The 19,154-nt window shown below is 38.4% G+C and overlaps 1 protein-coding gene across 2 annotated transcripts in view; it reads right to left on the reverse strand.

Annotated features, from left to right (window-relative positions):
- DERL1 (derlin 1) overlaps positions 1–19,154 on the reverse strand; it is a 38,313-nt gene extending 19,159 nt beyond the window's left edge. For both annotated transcript variants that reach the window (XM_044668957.1, XM_044668952.1), the window contains exons 1-2: positions 18,276–19,154; positions 4,607–4,718 (exon numbers count right to left, since the gene is read on the reverse strand). In XM_044668957.1, coding sequence (XP_044524892.1) covers positions 4,607–4,718; positions 18,276–18,428 — 265 coding nt within the window. In that variant the 5' untranslated portion in view covers positions 18,429–19,154. The remainder of the gene's footprint in view (positions 1–4,606; positions 4,719–18,275) is intronic.

A 19,154-nucleotide genomic window follows, 5' to 3' on the forward strand; every position in this document is an offset into this window, starting at 1 on the left:
AATAAAAGTCCACATTTCAAGAATAAATGAGAGAACAAAAAAATAATGGTGAAAAGCAATACAAAGAAAATCAATTTCATGGGGGTGGAGGGAAGGGCAGGAGAGAGACTGATGAGTAAAATGAAAAAGGGCCAACTTAAAATAAGGCTTTCTGACATTTTAAATGATGCAGATATATAAAACCCCAAACTCAAGTCACTGCAATAAAGTCAGCACTGGTTTCCCATCTGAATTCCAAAACAAAGCTTCTGATGCGCTGCCCTGGGACCAAATCAAAACTCTCTAAGGATAATCACACCAAGGGAGATTATAGGAAAGAGAGATAGAGGAAAACTGCATCCAGCCAGCAGCAAGCATCACAAAAGATGCCCTGGACAAAGCCCACTTTGTCCAGACTTGGTGTCTTATCAAAGCTGTGTCACTAACTATGTGTGCCCTCAGGCAAGTCACTTGACTACTCTGTACCTTAAAAATTTCCCTGGTTATTTTAAGGGACTAGATTAACAACTGTAAGGTCCCATGTTTCCCTACAATTTTATAGCATATAAGTATTAATAACTACATTTAAATAATTCTTATTGTTTACAAAGCACTTCCATGTATGCTGTCTCAATTCCTCCTTACAACTATCCTGTATGGTAGATGGTAGCATTATGCCCATTTTAGAAACCTGAGAATCAGAGAAGTTCAATAACTTGACCATTAATCATAGAGCTAATAAATGAAAAGTCATGGCTTGAATCCAGTTCATCTGACTCCTAAGTCCTATATAAGGCAGCATGCAGGGGTCTTCCAAAAAGCTAGTGGCCATATGGTATGTGCCAGTCATTCCACTGTAACTGGGGCAACATGTGATCCTAGAGTAAAATCGGTCTTCCTTTTACAAAAGGTTTGTGTTCCTGAAAGTACTGAGGGGGTAGGGAGGGAGACACACCAAGCAAAGAAAGAATTGGGTTGAGAGTAAACGACAAAATATATCTTTACCAATGTAGGAGGTTAGAACACCTAGGTTAGAACACAGTGGACAAAACCCCAGGCACAGAGTAGGGAAGGCCTCCCTCAGATACACCTAAGCTGTGTAACCCATGGCAAGTCAATTTAACCCCAATTGCCTAGCCCTTGCCGTTTTTCTGTCTTATAATTGATACTAAAACAAAAGGTATGGGTTTAAAGGATTTTTTTTTTAATCTATTAGTTTAGTGCCCTCAAACCCTGAGCTCTAGAAAATCATTCACTGATCCTTCAAAATCCATGAAATAAAATACAAATTCTGTTATTAGCAAAGTATTTCCTAATAAAAAGAACCATCTTAATGAAAACATTTAACAAAGAATTACTATGTTCCAGATGTCAATCATTTTTTCAAATATGGTAGCAATGTCATATCCACAACATTTTGTATTGTGAACGTGTATAGAGGCTTAGAAAACCTCTCTAATGTAAGAAGAGAAGTGTCATCCCCATTTTGTAGAACTAAGAACCAAAGAAATGAAGAGACCTGCCCCCAAGTTACACAGCAGGTTAATGTCAGAAACAATCAGAGACACTGATTTCTAGGCCAGGATTTATTTCATGACACTGGAGCACACACCCAAGCTTATCCTGCCACCTGCAACACTGCTCACATGTACAACTCCTCTTACCTACATTTGAGATGGAGGTCAAGGGCCAATGGAACAAATAAAGGGCTAACTTAAAACAAGCATTTCAGCATTCTAAATGATGTAGATACATAAAATCCCAAACTTAAGTCACTCCAGTAAAGTGTCAGCTCCCTTCTTCCACAGGAAGGTGTACCTACTACAAAAGGTAACTAGTTCCTACCAGCCAATTCTATGATGTATTATAATTATAATTTGATATGCGGCTAGCACAGGGCCTAACACATAGCAAAGATTTAAGCTATGTGGGTTGAAATGAATTTTATTAGACATAGAAGTAATCATAATAGCATTTATGTGACACTTTAAGGTTTGCAAAGCTCTCCCTTTATGTTACCACCCTGCAATGGTAGGTGCTGCTATTAGTAATGATTTTACAGCAGAGGAAACTGAAGCTTGGCAGATAGTAAGTATCTCGGCCAGAACATACTACAGTATTCCTAATATTCCTGAATACTAGAGTATTCCTGATTACAGGGAATCTTTAAGGATGCTGAAAAAAAAGTCAGAAGGAGATTTATACACCCAGCAGAACCCAGTTCAGTCAACACTACTGAGCAATGGTCTCTTCTGAATTCCTTTGTTTCCCCTCAACTGCCACATTGCAGTGTTATGGTATTCCAACCACCACATTGAGAAGCCTAATGACAGGGTCTCATAATGATAAATCTAAGTCCAATGGGATTTCTGAATGAAGGCTTTGAGCCTTTGATAAAGCTTTCAATCTTACAATTTTTTTTCAAAGACAACTTCAGATTCAGAGTACTTAAGACACTGTAATCACACAAACTGAATAAACTGACATTTTAGTTACTTGAATGAATTAAAACTTGCAAATTAACAAGTCTCAAATTGCAATTTCCCATTCAAATCAGAAGCCTCATAAATAAGCAAGCACCCACACATACTGAGCACCTTAAAAATTTGGTCAGGCTGGTAAATATTCAGGAAGCAACACCTGGGGCTGATAAAAATTACATTAAGTTCAATTTACTGAATCTGGTATAAAGTACTGAGTTGGAAGATAAAAACCCTGAGCTCTAGAAGTGACTGTCCTTAAAAAAGCTATATAGTCTTCAACAGGCCACTTAAGTTTTCTGGATGTCAGAGGCAGCCAGATGGCTCAATAGATAAAAAGCCAGGGTTAGAGATAGGAGGTCCTGGGTTCAAATCTGGCCTCAGACAATTCCTGTGTGACCCTGAGAAAGTCACTTAAGCCCCAATTACCTATCCTTTACCACTCTTCTGCCTTGGAAGTGATACCTAGTATCAATTATGAGGCAGAAGGTAAAGGTTTTATAAATAAATAAATTTTCTGGACTCCAACTCCTTCATCTCAAAAATGAAAAGACTGAACAAAATGATCTCAAAGCTCTCCTTCTAATTCTGACTTCTTACATGATTTAGTAGGGATTCATGTTTGCTCAGTGACATTTGTAGATAAAGTTAGCTTTCAATTATTCATGCAAGTAGGTAGGGTACAACTGCAAAAAATAGAAGACAATCAAAAAAGCATTTAGCCTTGAAACACATTTTTTTTTCCAAAAGATTTATCTAATTAAGTATAGTTCAGGTTTTTACATTTCCTGAGAAAATAAAAACTGGCTGGGTAAATAGAGATGGGCCTAAGTAGGACAAGCATAGTAGGAAAAGTCAGCCTGGAATTAAAAACTAGCCATCGATAGACATTTCAGAACTGATATCCAAAGAACAGATTTTGAATTGGAAAAGTTCTTATTGGTCAATCCAAAAACTATTACATGAAGGGAAACAAGAAGCTTATTAAGTATGTGCCAGAGGGCAGGTATGTCAAATGACTGTCATTTTTAGTTCAATGTTGATTTTTTTTTAATTCTTTTCTTCTGTCTTGGTAACAATTCTAAGACAGAAGAATGGCAAGGGCTAGTTTAATTGGGGGTAAGTGACTTACCCAGGATTCAACAACTAGAAAGTGTCTGAATCCAGATTTGAACTCTCCCTACTCCAGGCCTGGTGCTCTATCCACTGTGCTACCTACCTTCCCCATTTGACATTGATATTCAGGAGACCTTTTGTCATCAAATAGCTGTGCAACCTTGGACAAATTACTTGGCCTCTCTCTGAAGTTTCCTCGTATGTAAAATGAGAACTTGGATAAGCTAGAAGCTCTTTTCCAAGGGTTAAAGTTCATTACAATATGTATATATGTAGAATGTTTGTACTCTATACATATATTTTAATAAAAGCTTCCTATTGAGAGTATCAGTTTAAGAAAAGTGCAACATAAACTTTTTTCCAAGTTTAAAATGTTAAATGGGCCTCATATTTCCCTAATACCAAAGCTGTAACTCCCATTTTTCAGTGGCATAAGCTTTGCATTAAAATCAAGGGCAATTCAGGATCCTCAATCTATATCCTGCGCTAACAGTCAGTAATTTTGTTTTAAGAATATAAAAACTCTGAAGTCAATCAACCTTTTCAAAATCATTTAGGCTTAACAGCCAAATTATTTTCACATTTTTATCAGAGTAGTATCTATTTATTATCTCTTAACATGAGCAGCAATTCACAAGAGCACAGAAAAGTACTGGGGGGGAATAAATTACAATTTAGTGAACTGAAAATTTTAGCTGAAGGTTTTCCCAAGTATGGAGCTTAAACTGAGCTAAGTTTCTCTTTAAATGACTTCCCTTTAAAACTATATCTGGCCTTAATTACCCAAGATGCTTCACCTCTCCCCACACCAACCAAAAAATGTGACAGTAAAGTGAGCCTACCCAATTACAAATAAAAGGTCAACATTAAGACAAGCAATTTTTCTCTGATATAAGGCATAATTTAGGTTTCTCTTCCTAATTGCCCTCAATATCCCAATCAAAGAAGAAAGTATGTGAACAGATTCATTATGCAAAGGCCACACTGAAAAGCCCATACCCATATGGAAATCATTGTAAAGAAAAACATACCTGTTTCTAGTCGTGTAGAATACTGATATAAGAAATATAAATTCACCAAATAGAGAAATCCGGTTCCTGGGCCAACTGGGAAAAAAAAGGTGGCAGTGACTGGCCTCCATATCTGTTCAAATCAAAACAAAGATTTAAAAACATTAATAAGGTTATAAGTAAGGCCAAAATTAGACCCTGGCAGAGCCCTCTCCCTTAATGGCAATAAGCACACTACAATGATAAGCACTCTCCTATCTCAAGAGTTGAAAGAAATCATTAACAAAGTAAGACACGTGGCACAGAGGGTAGGGCATGAAATTTGTAGTCAAAAAGGTCTATGTTCAACACAAGAGCTATGTGACTCTAGGCAAGTCACTTCACCTCTTGGCCTCAGTTTCCTTATCTGTAAAAATGGGGATAATATGACCTACCTCACAGGGCCATGGTGAAGAACAAGCAAGAATAATAGGTTTAAAATGATTCTACAAACTTCTAAGTACTATGTAAGTGCTAATTTTTGTAAGTCTTGGAGCATCTGGGTGGCTCAGTGGATTGAGAGCCAAGCCTAGAGACGGGAGATCCTAGGTTCAAATCTGGCCTCAGACACTTCCCAGCTGTGTGACCCTGGGCAAGTCACTTGACCCCTATTGCCTAGCCCTTACCACTCTTCTGCCTTGGAACCAATACCCAGTATTGATCCAAAGACAGAAGGTAAGAGTTTAAAAAAAAAAAAATTTTTTTAAGTATTATCTTATGGACACCCAGGTTTTTCTGGGATCCTATAAATCCAACCTTTAAATCACTTAGGAGTGGGAAGAAGAAACCCCATTACTTCCTGGGCAGGTTTTCTCCAGGTCTAATAACAACAACAATAATAATATTTCTATAGAACTTTAAGGTTTGTAAAGCATTTTACAAATGTTATCTCATTTGACTCTCACAGCAATCCTGTAAGAGAGCAGACTATTACCACTTTCATTTACAAATAAGGCAACTGAATGTGGAAAGACTTGGACAGGATTGCACAGCTAGACAAAACTAAGACAGGATTTCAACTTGGATAGTCTGGACTCCAAAGTCAGTACTCTATTAACTAACTGCCTTCTAGCTGCTCCACTTCTCAATTCAGAGCAGACTTGGAGGGCAAGGAAGGAAGATAAGCTCTCAAAGGTAAGTAGGTATACAAAAATTCATCCCAGGGCCTAAGCGTGGGCAACCCAGAATTCATATTCATATAGTGCTTTAAGATTTACAAAGCACTTGTATACATTACCTCAACACCAAAGTAAGGTATTAGCTAGTCTCAAAAAGGCCACTTACAGTAGATGCCTCCACTTTCTCTTTTCTTGCTCTCCTCTTAACCTTTTGCAATCTGGTTTTCAACATTACCATTCCATAGAAATTGCTCTCTTCAAATTACTAGTGATCTTGTAGTTGCCAAATCCAAGGTCCTTTTCTCAATTCCCATTTTCCTTGACCTCTCTGCAGCCTTTGACAGTGTTGATCATCCTCTCCTCCCTGCTCTCTCCTAGTTCTTCTCCTACCTATCTGACAGCTCCTGCTCTGTCTCCTTTGCAGGATCCTTCCCCAGATTGTGTCCGATAAATAGGTATCCTTCAAGGTTCTGTTATGGACCCTCTTCTCCCTCTGGACTACTTTATTTGGTCATCTCATCAACTCCCATGGATTTGATTACCATCTCTATGCTGACAAGTCTCAAATCTACCTTTCCCACTCCAATCTCTCTGCTGCTGACCTCCAATGTTACATCTCCAATTGCCTTTCCAATATGTTGAACTGGATGTCTAGAAGACATCTCAAGCTCAATATGTACAAAACAGAATTCATAATCTTTCCCTTAAACTTCCCCTACCTCCTACCTTCTTTATTACTGTAGAAAGCAATACCATCCTCCCAGAAGTTCAGGCTCACAACCTAGAGATCATCCTGGATTCCTCACTAAATCCCACACTCCCATACCCCAGCTACTGCCAATACCTGTAGTTTTCACTTTTGCTCTTTTCTCCCCTGAGGCTGCTACCACTCTAGTGCAGAACTGCATCACCTTATACCTGGATTACTACAATAACCTACAGGTTCCTACTTCATGCCTCTCCCCACCTCTAATTCATCCTCCATTCAGCCACCAAAGTGATTTCCATAAAATGAAGGTCTGATTATGACATTTCTCTACTCCATAAATTCCAGTGGTTTCCTAATTGCCTCCCAAGAGCAAATACAAAATGCTCTGTTTGGCATTCAAAGGCCTCCATAAACTAGCCACTTCCAACCTTTCCAGTCTCCTTATACCTTATTCCCTAATCATACTCTTGGATCCAGTGACACTGGCCTCCTGGCTGTTTTATTAATAAGACACTTCATCTCTTGCCTCCAAACATTCTCTCTGGCTGTTTCCAGGCCTACAGTGACTACTGACCTCTCTGGCTTCTTTTTAAGTCCCAATTAAAATCCCACCTTCCATGGGAAGCCTTCACTAACCCTTCTTAATCCCAGTGCCTTCTCTCTTTTAATTATTTCTCATTTATCCTGTATATAGTTTGCTTTGCATATATTTGATTCCATGTTGTCTCCCCCATTTAACTGGGAGCTCTTGGAGGGCAGAGCCCATCTTTTGCCTCTTTCTGCATTCCCAAGACACTGCCTGGTATAGAGTAGGCAGGCACCTAATCAACATTCACCAATTGACCATTTACAGATGAGGAAACTGAGGCTCTAAGAGGTTACATGACTTCCCCAGAGTCATGTACATTAACATGGTAATTTTTCAAAGCAGAGTTCTAACCTAAGCCTTCCTAACTTCAGGTAAAAATTAGCAGACCTTATCTACCATTCTGTGATGTCTCTCAACTAAATATGGTATAAAAGCTAGACTCAGCGTCAATGGATCCTCACAAACCATCCTGGCTGCCTTTGCTAAGGAGAACAAACAACAACAACAACTAACTTAATTAAGCATCTTTCAATACCAATGAACCTTGGGAAACTAGAGAGCCAACCAGCACAGTGAGGCAGACTCAATTCTGCCTCCACATACTAGACTGTGGTCAGCTTGGCTAAGGGAAGGGATAGAGAATAGTAATAGTTCTATCAATTGATGCCCCACTTCCCATCCTCTCTAGGTTGCCAGAAACAAAATGGATTGGAGGGCTCCCAACAATATTCTTTCTCCGGGTTATATAATACCTGATTACAGCCTCACAAAGACTATAAGTTAGAAAAGGCCTCAGTATAATAGATTAATATATGCATATAGATAATCTACAAAACAAGAATCTCCTCTACATATCTAACAAATAGTCTTTGTCTGAAGAACCTCCAGTGTGAGAGAATTCATTACCTCCAGAAGCAGCCCATTCTACAGTAAAAAAGCTCTAATTGTAAGGAAAATTTTCCTAATAATCATGCCTAAATCTGCCTCATTGAAGCTGTAATTTATTAATAAGCATTTATTGTTGTTTTTCAGTCACATCCAACTCTTCATGACCCTATTTAGAATTTTCTTAGCAAAGATACTGGAGTGCCATTTCCTTCGCCAGCTCATTTTAAAGATGACAAACTGAGGGAAACAGAGTTAAGTGACTTGCCCAGGATCAAACAGCTAGTAAATGTCTGAGGCCAGATATGAATTCACTGACTCCGGGCCCTGGCCAGGTACTCCAACCATCTAGCTGTCAAGCATTTATTAAGTATCAACTATATGCCAGGTACTGTGAAAGGTGCTAGGAATCCAAAGACAATAATGAAATATCCTCAAGGAGTTATAGGCCTTCTGAGTTCAACCACACATATAGGTACATATGAATCACAGACAAAGAAACCTTGGGGTCAGAAAGGAGACCAAAAAAAGCCTCATGTGAATGCATAAGGTGCTAAGTCTTTAAGGAGTCCAGGCATTCTAAGAAGTGGACAGAGAGTGTTCCAGGGACTGAGGACTATGGAACATCCTGAGGAAAAAGAGCAAAGCAGCCACTTTGGCTGGCCTATGAAGTGCATGCAAAGAAATGCTGAGTACTAACACTGGAAAAGTCAAATGAAGTTGAAAATCAAGTTGAAAAGAGCTTCTAATGCCAGTTTATTTTTCACACCTCCTTCTCTAAGTCTTTCAAATACTCAAAAGACAGCAACCATGCTCCATCCAAGTTTTCACTCTTAAAACTAGATATCATTAGCTCCTTCAACCAATCCTCATTACAGTCTTTATAATGGGGCTGTTCAGCATTCTGGTCTCCCTCCCTAAGACATTCTCGAAGTTTAGTTAATGTGCTGAAAATGTAACAACCAGATCTCCCCAAACAAAATACATACTCTAAGTGTGATCTAACGTGTGAAAAGTATAATGGGGCCATTACTTCTCTAGTTCCAAGCAAAACACTTTTTTTAACAGTCTATAACTCACTTAGCTTTTCTAGCTACCATATTACAACTACTGACTCATTATGGGCTTATGTTATACTGTGACAAGGTCACATTTGGGTGGGAGATTCGTGGTTATTGCCTCTTTTGGCATGCTATATCATCCATCATTACTTGGTTTAGAGAGTGACTCTTCCAACACCAGTATCTTCCAGGAATTGGTAAAGAAAGTTGAGAGAAAAATAATAAAGAATAATAAGTAGTAAGAAGACTGGAAAGGCTGGAAAGGACAAGGTTATGAAGGGCTTTAACAAACAAAGGATTTTATATTTGATCCTGGAGGTAACAGAAATCCATTGGAGTTCATTAAAATAAGAAAAAAGGTACAGTAGGTACAGTAAATAAGAATGTCAGGCTTGGAGTCAAGAAGACTTGAATTCAAATTTAGCCTAGGCCAGTTAGTTAACAATGTGTATGTTTGTTGTGAGAGAGAGACAGAGACAGAGACAGAGAGACAGAGAGACAGAGACAGAATAAGAGAAGAAACTAGAAGTGTAACAATACTTTTGTTTTACGTTCCCAGTTTCCTTTACTGTTCAAAACAGTTCATGGTCAAGAATTTAAAACAGGAGTCCTGTTTTCATGTTGTTTTCTGGGTTATTGTTCACGTTAGGAAACAAAGTCAATAGGTAGAACACTTACTTTAGGTTGCACCTCCTTGGGGAATCTCACAACTGTACTAGATTATAACTGAAATTATCCTTAAGATATCTCTACATTTTCTTCTCTTAATTGAGCAGAAACAGAATTTTAAAGCTAAAAGTAGCTTTCTGGTCCAACGTAGGCACTTGACAGTTAAGAGTTCAAAGGCTCAGAACTTAAAATCCAAAGTGCTACTGCCTTCCCAGTCCCCGTGGTTTTTCTCCAACACTGCCACTTATATTATGCTACGTTCTAAGAAATTATCAAGAACCTGACTTTGGAAAAGAAAAGAGGGGAAATGACATTAAAGGAGATGCATTACCCCTGCCACCTGCAGCTGAAACCTTTCATATGAGCTATTATTAGTATGTGAGCTCCTTGAGACTAGCTCCTTGTCTTACTTTTCTATTTGGCTCCCCAGTGCTCTGCACATAGTAAGTATTTAATAAATGCTTTTTTTCATTCAAGAAACCACCATAATTCTTTCTGACAAGCTTTATAAATGCTAATAGATACCACAGTACTATTTTTAGCAATACAATGTGCACCTGCTATTTAGAACTCATAACTGTTGATGTTTTTAAAAAAAAACAACTTTCCCCTTAATTAAACTTAACCAAGAAGCTGGCTTTTAATGGTATTTAAATGACTGTAGCCACATATCAACTCTTCATGTGAAACATTAAAATATTATAAACATCAAGTGTCCTGGAAAAATAGGATGTTGTAAACGTATGGTATTAATACTGCAAATACAACAAAATCTCTTCTTCCTCTCCAATCCAACAATGTCTCTAATAAATATCTACTCAGCATCCAAAACTGAACTCATCTTTCCCCCAAAGTTCCTACCTTTCCTATTATTATAAAGGACAACACCATCTTCCCTCAGACAGGGAAACTTGCTTTCATCTTAGACTCCTTACTATCTCTCTCTCCCCATTTCCAATTTGTTGCCATGGCCTCTCAATTTCCCCCTTTGCAACATTTCTTGAATATGCCTCCTTTTCAGCCCTGTTGGTTGGTCTACAGCCCTGAAGACTCTCCCCATTCCAATCCATCTTCCATTCAGCCACTAGTGACTTTCCTAATGCATAAGTCAGACCACATAACTCCTCCTACTCCCCAAACTCCAATGACTCCTATCACCTCCAGGAGCAAATACAAAATATTCTGTTTAGCATTCAAAGCACTTTATAACCTAGTCCCCTTCTACCTTTCCAGCCTTTTTACCCCTTTGGTCCCACCACATACCCCATGATCCAATGACACTGGCTTCCTGCTGTCCCAGAAACAAGATGCAACATCTCTATGCTCTAGGTAATTTCTCTGGTTGCCCCCCATATCAGAAATGCACTCCCCACCTTATCTCCTACTAATAGCTTACTCTAGTTTCCATGAAGTTCCAACTAAAATTCCATCTTCTACAAGAAGTTTTTCTTAATCCCAGTGTATAAAAGTGATAGTGTAGGTAGAGCACCAGGTCTGTAGTCAGGAGGACCTGGGTTCAAATTAGGGAGGGGAGGGCAGGGGAAGGGAGGAGAGGGAAGTAGTAAAAGCCAAGTAAAAGCCATTCTACTATGAATATGGGAAGTATATCGCCAAGGGAAAGAATGTAATGATTAGAAGACAATAAAAAATAAAACCTTGAAAAATAATCAAGGATACTAGATCTCCACACAGACTTGGATTTGGGGTTTTTTTAGGTTTTTTTTTCCTATTTCCTGAAATAAATCTAAAAAATGTAAGATTAATTTTCTCCTATTTCAGTGTGAAGTATTTTTCTAAAGGAACAAAAAAGAAAGTGCCACTCAAAAACATTTCAACAACTGACACTAGAATTGCATTTAACTATGCTGTAAATGTAGTAGAAGTAAAAGGAGAAAATTAATTTGTCATGGAGACAAAGTATCTTTATTAAACACCAGCCATATACTTTGCTTGGTAGCACATAAAGGAATTATATAAGACAATCAGTACTAATATGGGCTGAGATCATGGAATAAACAGACAACTTTTCAAATAAATGCGTTATTCACAATTTTCTCAACCTAAAAGCTTTAGAAACAGTATTTCTGATTCCTAAATACAAATCTTCAATCTGAAAAGCAAAAAGTAATTCAAGGTTAACTTAACACACTTTGAAAATGGCCTCATAATCATTGAAGTATTTTTTAAAAAGCAGAGAAGAGAACAGAAGGAAGTTTAGAAGGAAACACGGGAAGGCAGGACTGCTTTGGAAGTATTATGTTGAATTTATTATATACTTTTTTAAAAAGCAAATTGTAGATAATAGATTCATAGTTTCATAAAATTCCCTTTTTCTAGTCTACTATGAATATGGAAGTACTTTTGTGTGTGTGTGTACATTATGTTCAAATTTTTTTAAGTAATCTAATGATAATACTAAAATAAACTAGTTTTTAACCATGACTAATATATTTTGCATGACTTCACATGTATATTCTATAACAAATTGATTGCCTTCTCTAGGAGGGAGGAAGGATTTAATTTTTTTTTAATTTTTAATGTAATTGGGAAATGTTTAACAAAAAAATAAAAACATATTAAAAAGTAATTTAAAAAATAAACTAGTTTGTAATGGCTTAGCTAAGTAGAATCAATTTAGAAGAATATCTTCCCCATAAGCAAGAGTTCATGAAGTTCATGAGAAATTACGTTATTTTACTTTTAGGAATATAAAATATGAAAGCTAATTTCAAAAAATAGAGCAATTAGAAAACCCTTGTTAAAATAATCAGAGTTAAAGAGGCAATGATGAAAATGAAAATCTGAAATTGCCTCTTTATCAAAAGCAAACTTAGAAGTTGAATCATTTTTTTCTGATAAAGTCAAAACTATAATTTGTTTCTATTTCTGTAGGTTGAAAAAACAGGTGGAAAGCAGAAAGTTTCAGAACATTTTAGGAAATGACAGGTAAATTTGTTAGAAGTTCATTTTTGGGACAGATTTACATATGTATTTTTATCATTACCCGATATTATGTTAACAATTATGGTAGAAAGAATATTGGTCTTAAATCCATCCAACATGAATTTTCCAGTTCTACTTTACCAGAGGTGTGACTTCTAACCAGGAATTTAAATCTTTCTTTGTCTCAGCTTCTTATTCTTCTATAAAATGGTATCATTTAACTGCAATTGGATTCATAAAACACTTTACACCCATTATTTCATTTGAGCTTCCTAACTACTCTGAGGTAGAATGAAAAAAATAAAAAATCAAAGAAGTTATGTGACTTTTCCATGTTTCACAAAGCTAGTAACTATCAGAGGGAGGGTTTGAACCCAGGTCTTCTGGATTCTAAATGGACCACACCATCCATAATAATGCTTACAATTAGGGTCTCAATTTCCTTTCATATAAAAAAAGAATATTGAGCAAGATGAGCTCTAAGATCCTTTCAAGCTCTATTCTATGATCCTCTGACCCAACTCACAGGATTGGTGGAAAGAAAGTGCTTTGTTAATCCTTGGCTAATCACTAGCCTGTGGCTTCACTGGTGTAGTAGAAATCCCAGTGGAAAACTAACTTTCACCTACATAAATTTACAAATCTATAACTCTTAGAGAGTAACAGGTTAACTGACAAAGGAAGGGATTTGCCAAGAACCAGAAAATTAGTACCTGTCAGAGTAAAGACTATACTGTTTATTACCTCTCACTTTGAATTCTTAAAGGTCTAAATAAGTGAAAGTCTTATTAAAAACAATAATTCCACATCTTCCCCTAGCCCAATACAATTGCAAAGTTTTCACGAAATGTCTATAGAACAAGTAAGAAGTACAAAAAGAGACTGACTTTTCAAAAAGAAGGTGGAATTTCATCATCATTATGAGCTAAGTTAATGATGACTGGAAGAGGGGCAGCTAGGTGGCACAATGGATAGGAAAGACAACCGGGCCTCTAATGGAGAGAACCTGGGTTCAAATCTGGCTTCAGATATTGCCTAGTTGTGTGACCCTAGACAAGTCACTTAACCCTATTTGCCTAGACCTTCCCCTTCTGTCTTAAAGTTGTTACTAGGACAGAAAGTAAGAGGTTTTTTTTAAAATGATGATTGGAAAAAACTGAAAAGCTAGAAATATGAGAGTGATAACAGGAAAAAAAAATTCAGACATTGTGCACCGCAAGCCTGAGAACAGAGCAAATCAGAAAAAGTAATGAGATTTATTGGTCTAGCACCTGTGACAAATACATGCATGCTGCACCAAATAAAGTGAAAATAAATTACTTTTACCTAAAGTTCCAAACCAATAAGTTACAAAGAAGAACTGTAATTAAATGGCTAAAAAGCCATTTATTTTGTTACAAATGGAAGTGAGGTAGCTGTCAAACACAGGCTGCAACAGTCCCCTGTATGGACAGTGTAGCAGGAATCACACTAAAATGTAATTTAACAACAAATAAAAATACAATAGGACATAAATGATGGTAATATATAGTTTTCTAAGTCAATATGCTGCCATCTGGAGCCTTATGTACTTGGTCCCTGTTTCTATTTGAATATGACACCAGTTGCCAAGAGGATATATTCCCCTTCTAAAACAGTACCAAAAGGAAGAAAAAAAACAATACAAAATATGATCAAGTAGAAATAGCAACAGATAGGAAGCTGCGACTAACTATGCGGCCTTGACCACTTTTGGGGACCTCAGTTTTCTCATCTGTCAAATAAGTAATTTAATAAAATCTCTAAATAAGCATGAGGTTTTCTATAAACAGATGTATACATATTTGAACTTTGTTTTCAGCAGTCTAATGAAGATATGCTTTATGCCTTGATGAGATTTGAAAAATCTGAATCTATTTATACATACACACACATTCTCCGCAGATGGTACATCAAACATGCTAAAATCGTAACCTGGCCCCTTCCTACCTTTCAAGTGTTTTCATACTTACTCTCTTCCAAGTACTCTGTGACTCAATGACACTAGCCTCCTTGCTTTTTCTCAAATATGTCCTTCCATTCCACCTCTACAAAGATCTTCACTGGCCTGATCTCCCTCCTCATCTCCACCACTTCTGGGCTTCCTTGATTTCCTTCAAATCTCAGTTAATATCCCACCTCCCTAATCTTAGTGCCTACCCTCTGAGATTAGTCCCAATTTATCCTGTCTGTAATAAATTTATATATAGTTTTTGTTTGCATGTTGTTTCCCTTGCTGGACTATGAGCTCCTTGCAAACAGGGACTATTTTTTGTCTTTCTTTGTAACCCTAGTGCTTAGCACAGCCTAGTACATGGTAGGCCCAAAGTAAATACAAGACTGACTTCTTTTCTAGGGGTAGGGGACAGAATATATAGACAGGCTTGACAGGATGTTCTTGGTATTCTGCATGACTTAGCCATGTTTGAGGAATTTGTGAGTAAAGGACACAGCCAGTAAGTGGAGAAAAGAGAACCAAGGTAGGATATGGTGTACTAGGAGTTGTTTAATATCTGATGATTGCTTATTGGCATGCCATAGCCCAAGCCCACTGGCTTACATAAAAAATGAATTTTGGTTGTATCGACTCAATTTCTGAACCAAATGCATGGTAAGGAAGGATACAAGGAGAAGTCAGTCAAGGGAACCCTTGAAGAATGTGTTTAACATTTGATACTCAAATCTCCTCTCCCCCTCATTTTACCATACCTTTGGTTTTTTTTATAAATTTTATTAATAGAATTTATTTGCAGGTATCTCCACCATCCCCTCCCCATACCATTAGGCATCATCCAGTAAACTGATATGTATACATATGTCTCATGTTTCCATTTTTCAGTTCATTCTCTGGAGGTGAATATTCACATGTTATTCTTCAAAGATTAAATCTGTAGCTGAAATAATGTTCTCTTAGTTCCAGTCATTTAACTCATTACCTCATGTAGTTCTTTCCAATTTTTAAAAAATATTAATCTGCTCATTTCTTAATAATCTATCATTACACAGTAATAATCTATCATAATCATATACCACAGTTTAGCTGTTCCCCAATTAATGGACATCTTGATTTCTAGTTCTTTACCACTACAAAGAAAGCTGCTATAAATATTTTGGAATTTAGAGGTTCTTTTCCTTTTTCTCTGATCTCCTTGGGAAATAAACTCAGCAACTGGGTCTAAGGTTAATCACAGTTTTATAACTCTCGGTTATATGCTCTCCATACCCTCCTTAAAGAGTCCACCTTATAGGGCAGCTAGGCAATATAGTGTATAGAGTGCCAGGCCTGAAGTTAGGAGAAGCTGGGTTCAAATTTGACCTCACACACTTCCTGTGTGTAAATCACTAAACCCTGTCTGTGTAGCTCTTACCGCTCTTCTGTCTTAGAATTGATACTAAGACAGAAGGTAAAGGTTAAAAAAAAGAGTCCATATCACCACTTTTTTCCCTTAAAAGCACAAAATGAGCAAGATTGTCAAGTCAATCAGTTCTGGGTTATTTTTGGTTTTATGGGGTGAAGAGGAGCAAAATAAAATGTCCACAAGATCAAATTCTCAACTCTCTCTATAACTTACAAGTTTCAGGGTCATTTAGTAACCACAAATAGAGTATAAAGCATTTATATGTGCCACACTGTTGTAAGACATGGAAATACAAAAACAAAAACCTAACACTCTCTGCCCTAAAGGAGCTTACATTCTAATGGGGAAGACAACATTAATATGCCCATGTAAGTATATTAACATATAAAAAATAAAATAAATATAAGATAGTTTTGGTAGAGAATAAACTACTTGCCTTGGGGATCAAGAAAGGCTTTATGTAGAAATATATAGAGGCTATTCACTCTTGATTCATAGAGCAAAAATAGAAGGGAAATAAAACTGGTCATTAGTTGCCAATAGCAAGAATAACACTAAGTAAATATGAAGAAATGTCTTTATATCACCGACTGTGTTGAGAAATCATTATGTAATGGTGAAGGTATCAAACACATTACCTGAGGACTGCAAAACTCCCCAATGTAGCCTGAACAAGAATAGCATGTAACTGGTAAATGTTTAACAAAATAAAGCATGGTGTTCAATCTTTTCCAACTCTTTTTGACTATTCAGGGCTTTCTTGGCAAAGATACTGGAGTAGATTGCCATTTCCTTCTCCAGCTCATTTTACAACTGAGGCAAAGAGGGTTAAGTGACTTGTCCAGCTAGTCTGAGGCCATAGTTGAACTCAGGAAGATGTCTTCCTTACTGAACTTGGCACTCTATCCACTGGGCCACCATACTGCCCAACAATGCAATACAAATAATGTTATTTTATAATTTTCTAAGACAATATGATGCTGGCAGGGATCTCATTCTATTTGAGTTTGACTCCACCAGTATGAAAGAAAATACGCTGGATTTAGAGAATGAGGACTTAAGTTCAAATCCCATTTATGCCATTTGGGTGACCTTGGGCATGTTATTTAAACCTTTGAACCCCATTCCTTATCTAGAAAATAGGGATGATACTTGCAGTATATATGTAATGCAACAGTTATGAGAAATTTGAGTTATTTCAGAGAATGTGATGTGTCTAGCAGTAAATATGAATCCATGGAATAAAAGACTACTATATTAATACAAAAATGTCTTAACATCTTTAAAGCAGTTGACTTTCTTCAATAGTGTTTGTCAAAAAAGACTGATATATCAAGTCAGAATTTGACTTCTCTTGTGTTTCCCTTATGGTCTAATCCTAACCACTTTGAAAAGTAATGGTACCTATGAGACTTCTTCCAGCAGGGCTTTTAAGTGGAACGTACAGAAACTTCACCCACAGGAAAACATAAATTGACAAAGTGCCATCCTCACACTCACCAAAGTGAGGACACAGGTTCCCAAATAAGCCCAAAGCCTACACCTCTTCTCCTTCCATCTGGTAACTATGACACTCAAGGCATCTGGGAACCAATCCCTTGGGAATCATCACCACCTCTTAATTTCCTCTTCTCTGTCTCTGGGGCTGTCAGAAGGGAGGGAAGGAAGGTAGGGACAGGACACCATAATACATAAAATCACTCAAGTCGTCAGTAATGTCTTACTCCGAACCCTGTAAATATATATAATCCAACTTGGGAACGTCCTAGACTACTATGCAGATAACTCCAAAGAGTGCTTGAAAGATATGATTAGTCATCACGTTCACAGGATTTACGACTTGTAAAGGTCTATCCAATCCAACCTCTTCACCTCGTCGATGAGGAAACTGGGGCCCAGGGCTAACTGGGATTGCCCAAAGTCGTCCAGATTCAAACCCAGATATTCCAGTCTAAATCCTAGGAATTTCCTCTACACCATGCTTCCTCTCTTGTCTCTTATCCATTTTGATTACCTAGGCCTTATTTTGCAGAACAGAGGAAATTGAGACAAATTAAAGGGAGAAAATCCTCAAGGGTCAGAAAACCGAAATAGTCCTTGACCTCTCCACCTAGGACTTGACCCCACCCTACCCTCTGAAGCCTACGCTCACACAAGGGACTACAAATCCCGTGATGCAAAGTGCGTCTAAACCTGAGGCCACCTGGGCTCCAACCGCCGCAAAGCCACCTGGGATTTGTAGTTCGTGCCTCCCCACCCCCTCGTCTTCTCCATTCCCCAGCTTCGCCAAGGGCCGATACCTGGAAGTGGTAGAGAAAGGCGTCTGGCCAGAGTAGGAAATAGCTTGCGTTGATTAGGCCGAGTTTGCCGACAAGGGGCACCACGATGGCGCCGGCGAACCAGTACCGCGTGATGACCGGGATGCTCCTAAACCAGTCTCCGAGATCCGACATCTTCGCAGCTTCGGTCAGCGGGACTAGCAGCGTCGCCGACTCCCCGCCCCCCGCCTGTCCCCGCGATACGCAGCCGGCCCCCGGCTCCGGCTCCGCGAGGCTGTGGAGGCGGAAGCCTCGGCAGGCGGCGGAGACAGGCACAGGAGGCGGAGACCGGCGGGTGCAGCCCCCAAGACGTGGCGGGGCCGAATTCGGGGGTAGAGAACAGCAGGCGGGGTGTTCCGGAAAGGAAACTTCCCGTTCCGACTCCCGGGGCAACGCGACAGGAAGTCCAGCCTCTTAAAGGGGAAACGCTCCCTTTAAGCTTGGAAGTACTACTGGAGGTGGGGCAGAGACGGAGAAGGGGCGGAGAACAGAGGTTGTCCGAGCAACAACAGCAGGTGCGCCAGCTATTGGCAGGGCCTGACTTTCCTCTTTCCCTTCCCCCAAATCTCCTGAATGGACTGATTTAGAGGAGAGTTAACCTGGCCTAGAGTGATGTTGTAGGAAAAAATCTGTATTGAGACTCCTGAGAATCTCGCTGTGTGACCCCCGTGGAAATCACTTGCCCTCCCTGTGTCTCAGCCTCAGAAATTGGACTAAATGGTCTCTAGTTCTTCTAGGTGGTGAAGTAGATAAAATGTTGTTCTTGAAGTCAGAGAAACCTAGCTTCAAATGTAAGCCATGTGTCCCTGGGCAATCGATTAACCTCTTCCAGCCTGTTTCCTCATCTGTAAATGATAATAA

This window comes from Gracilinanus agilis, chromosome 1 (assembly GCF_016433145.1).
Source record: "Gracilinanus agilis isolate LMUSP501 chromosome 1, AgileGrace, whole genome shotgun sequence".
Lineage (NCBI taxonomy): Eukaryota > Metazoa > Chordata > Mammalia > Didelphimorphia > Didelphidae > Gracilinanus > Gracilinanus agilis.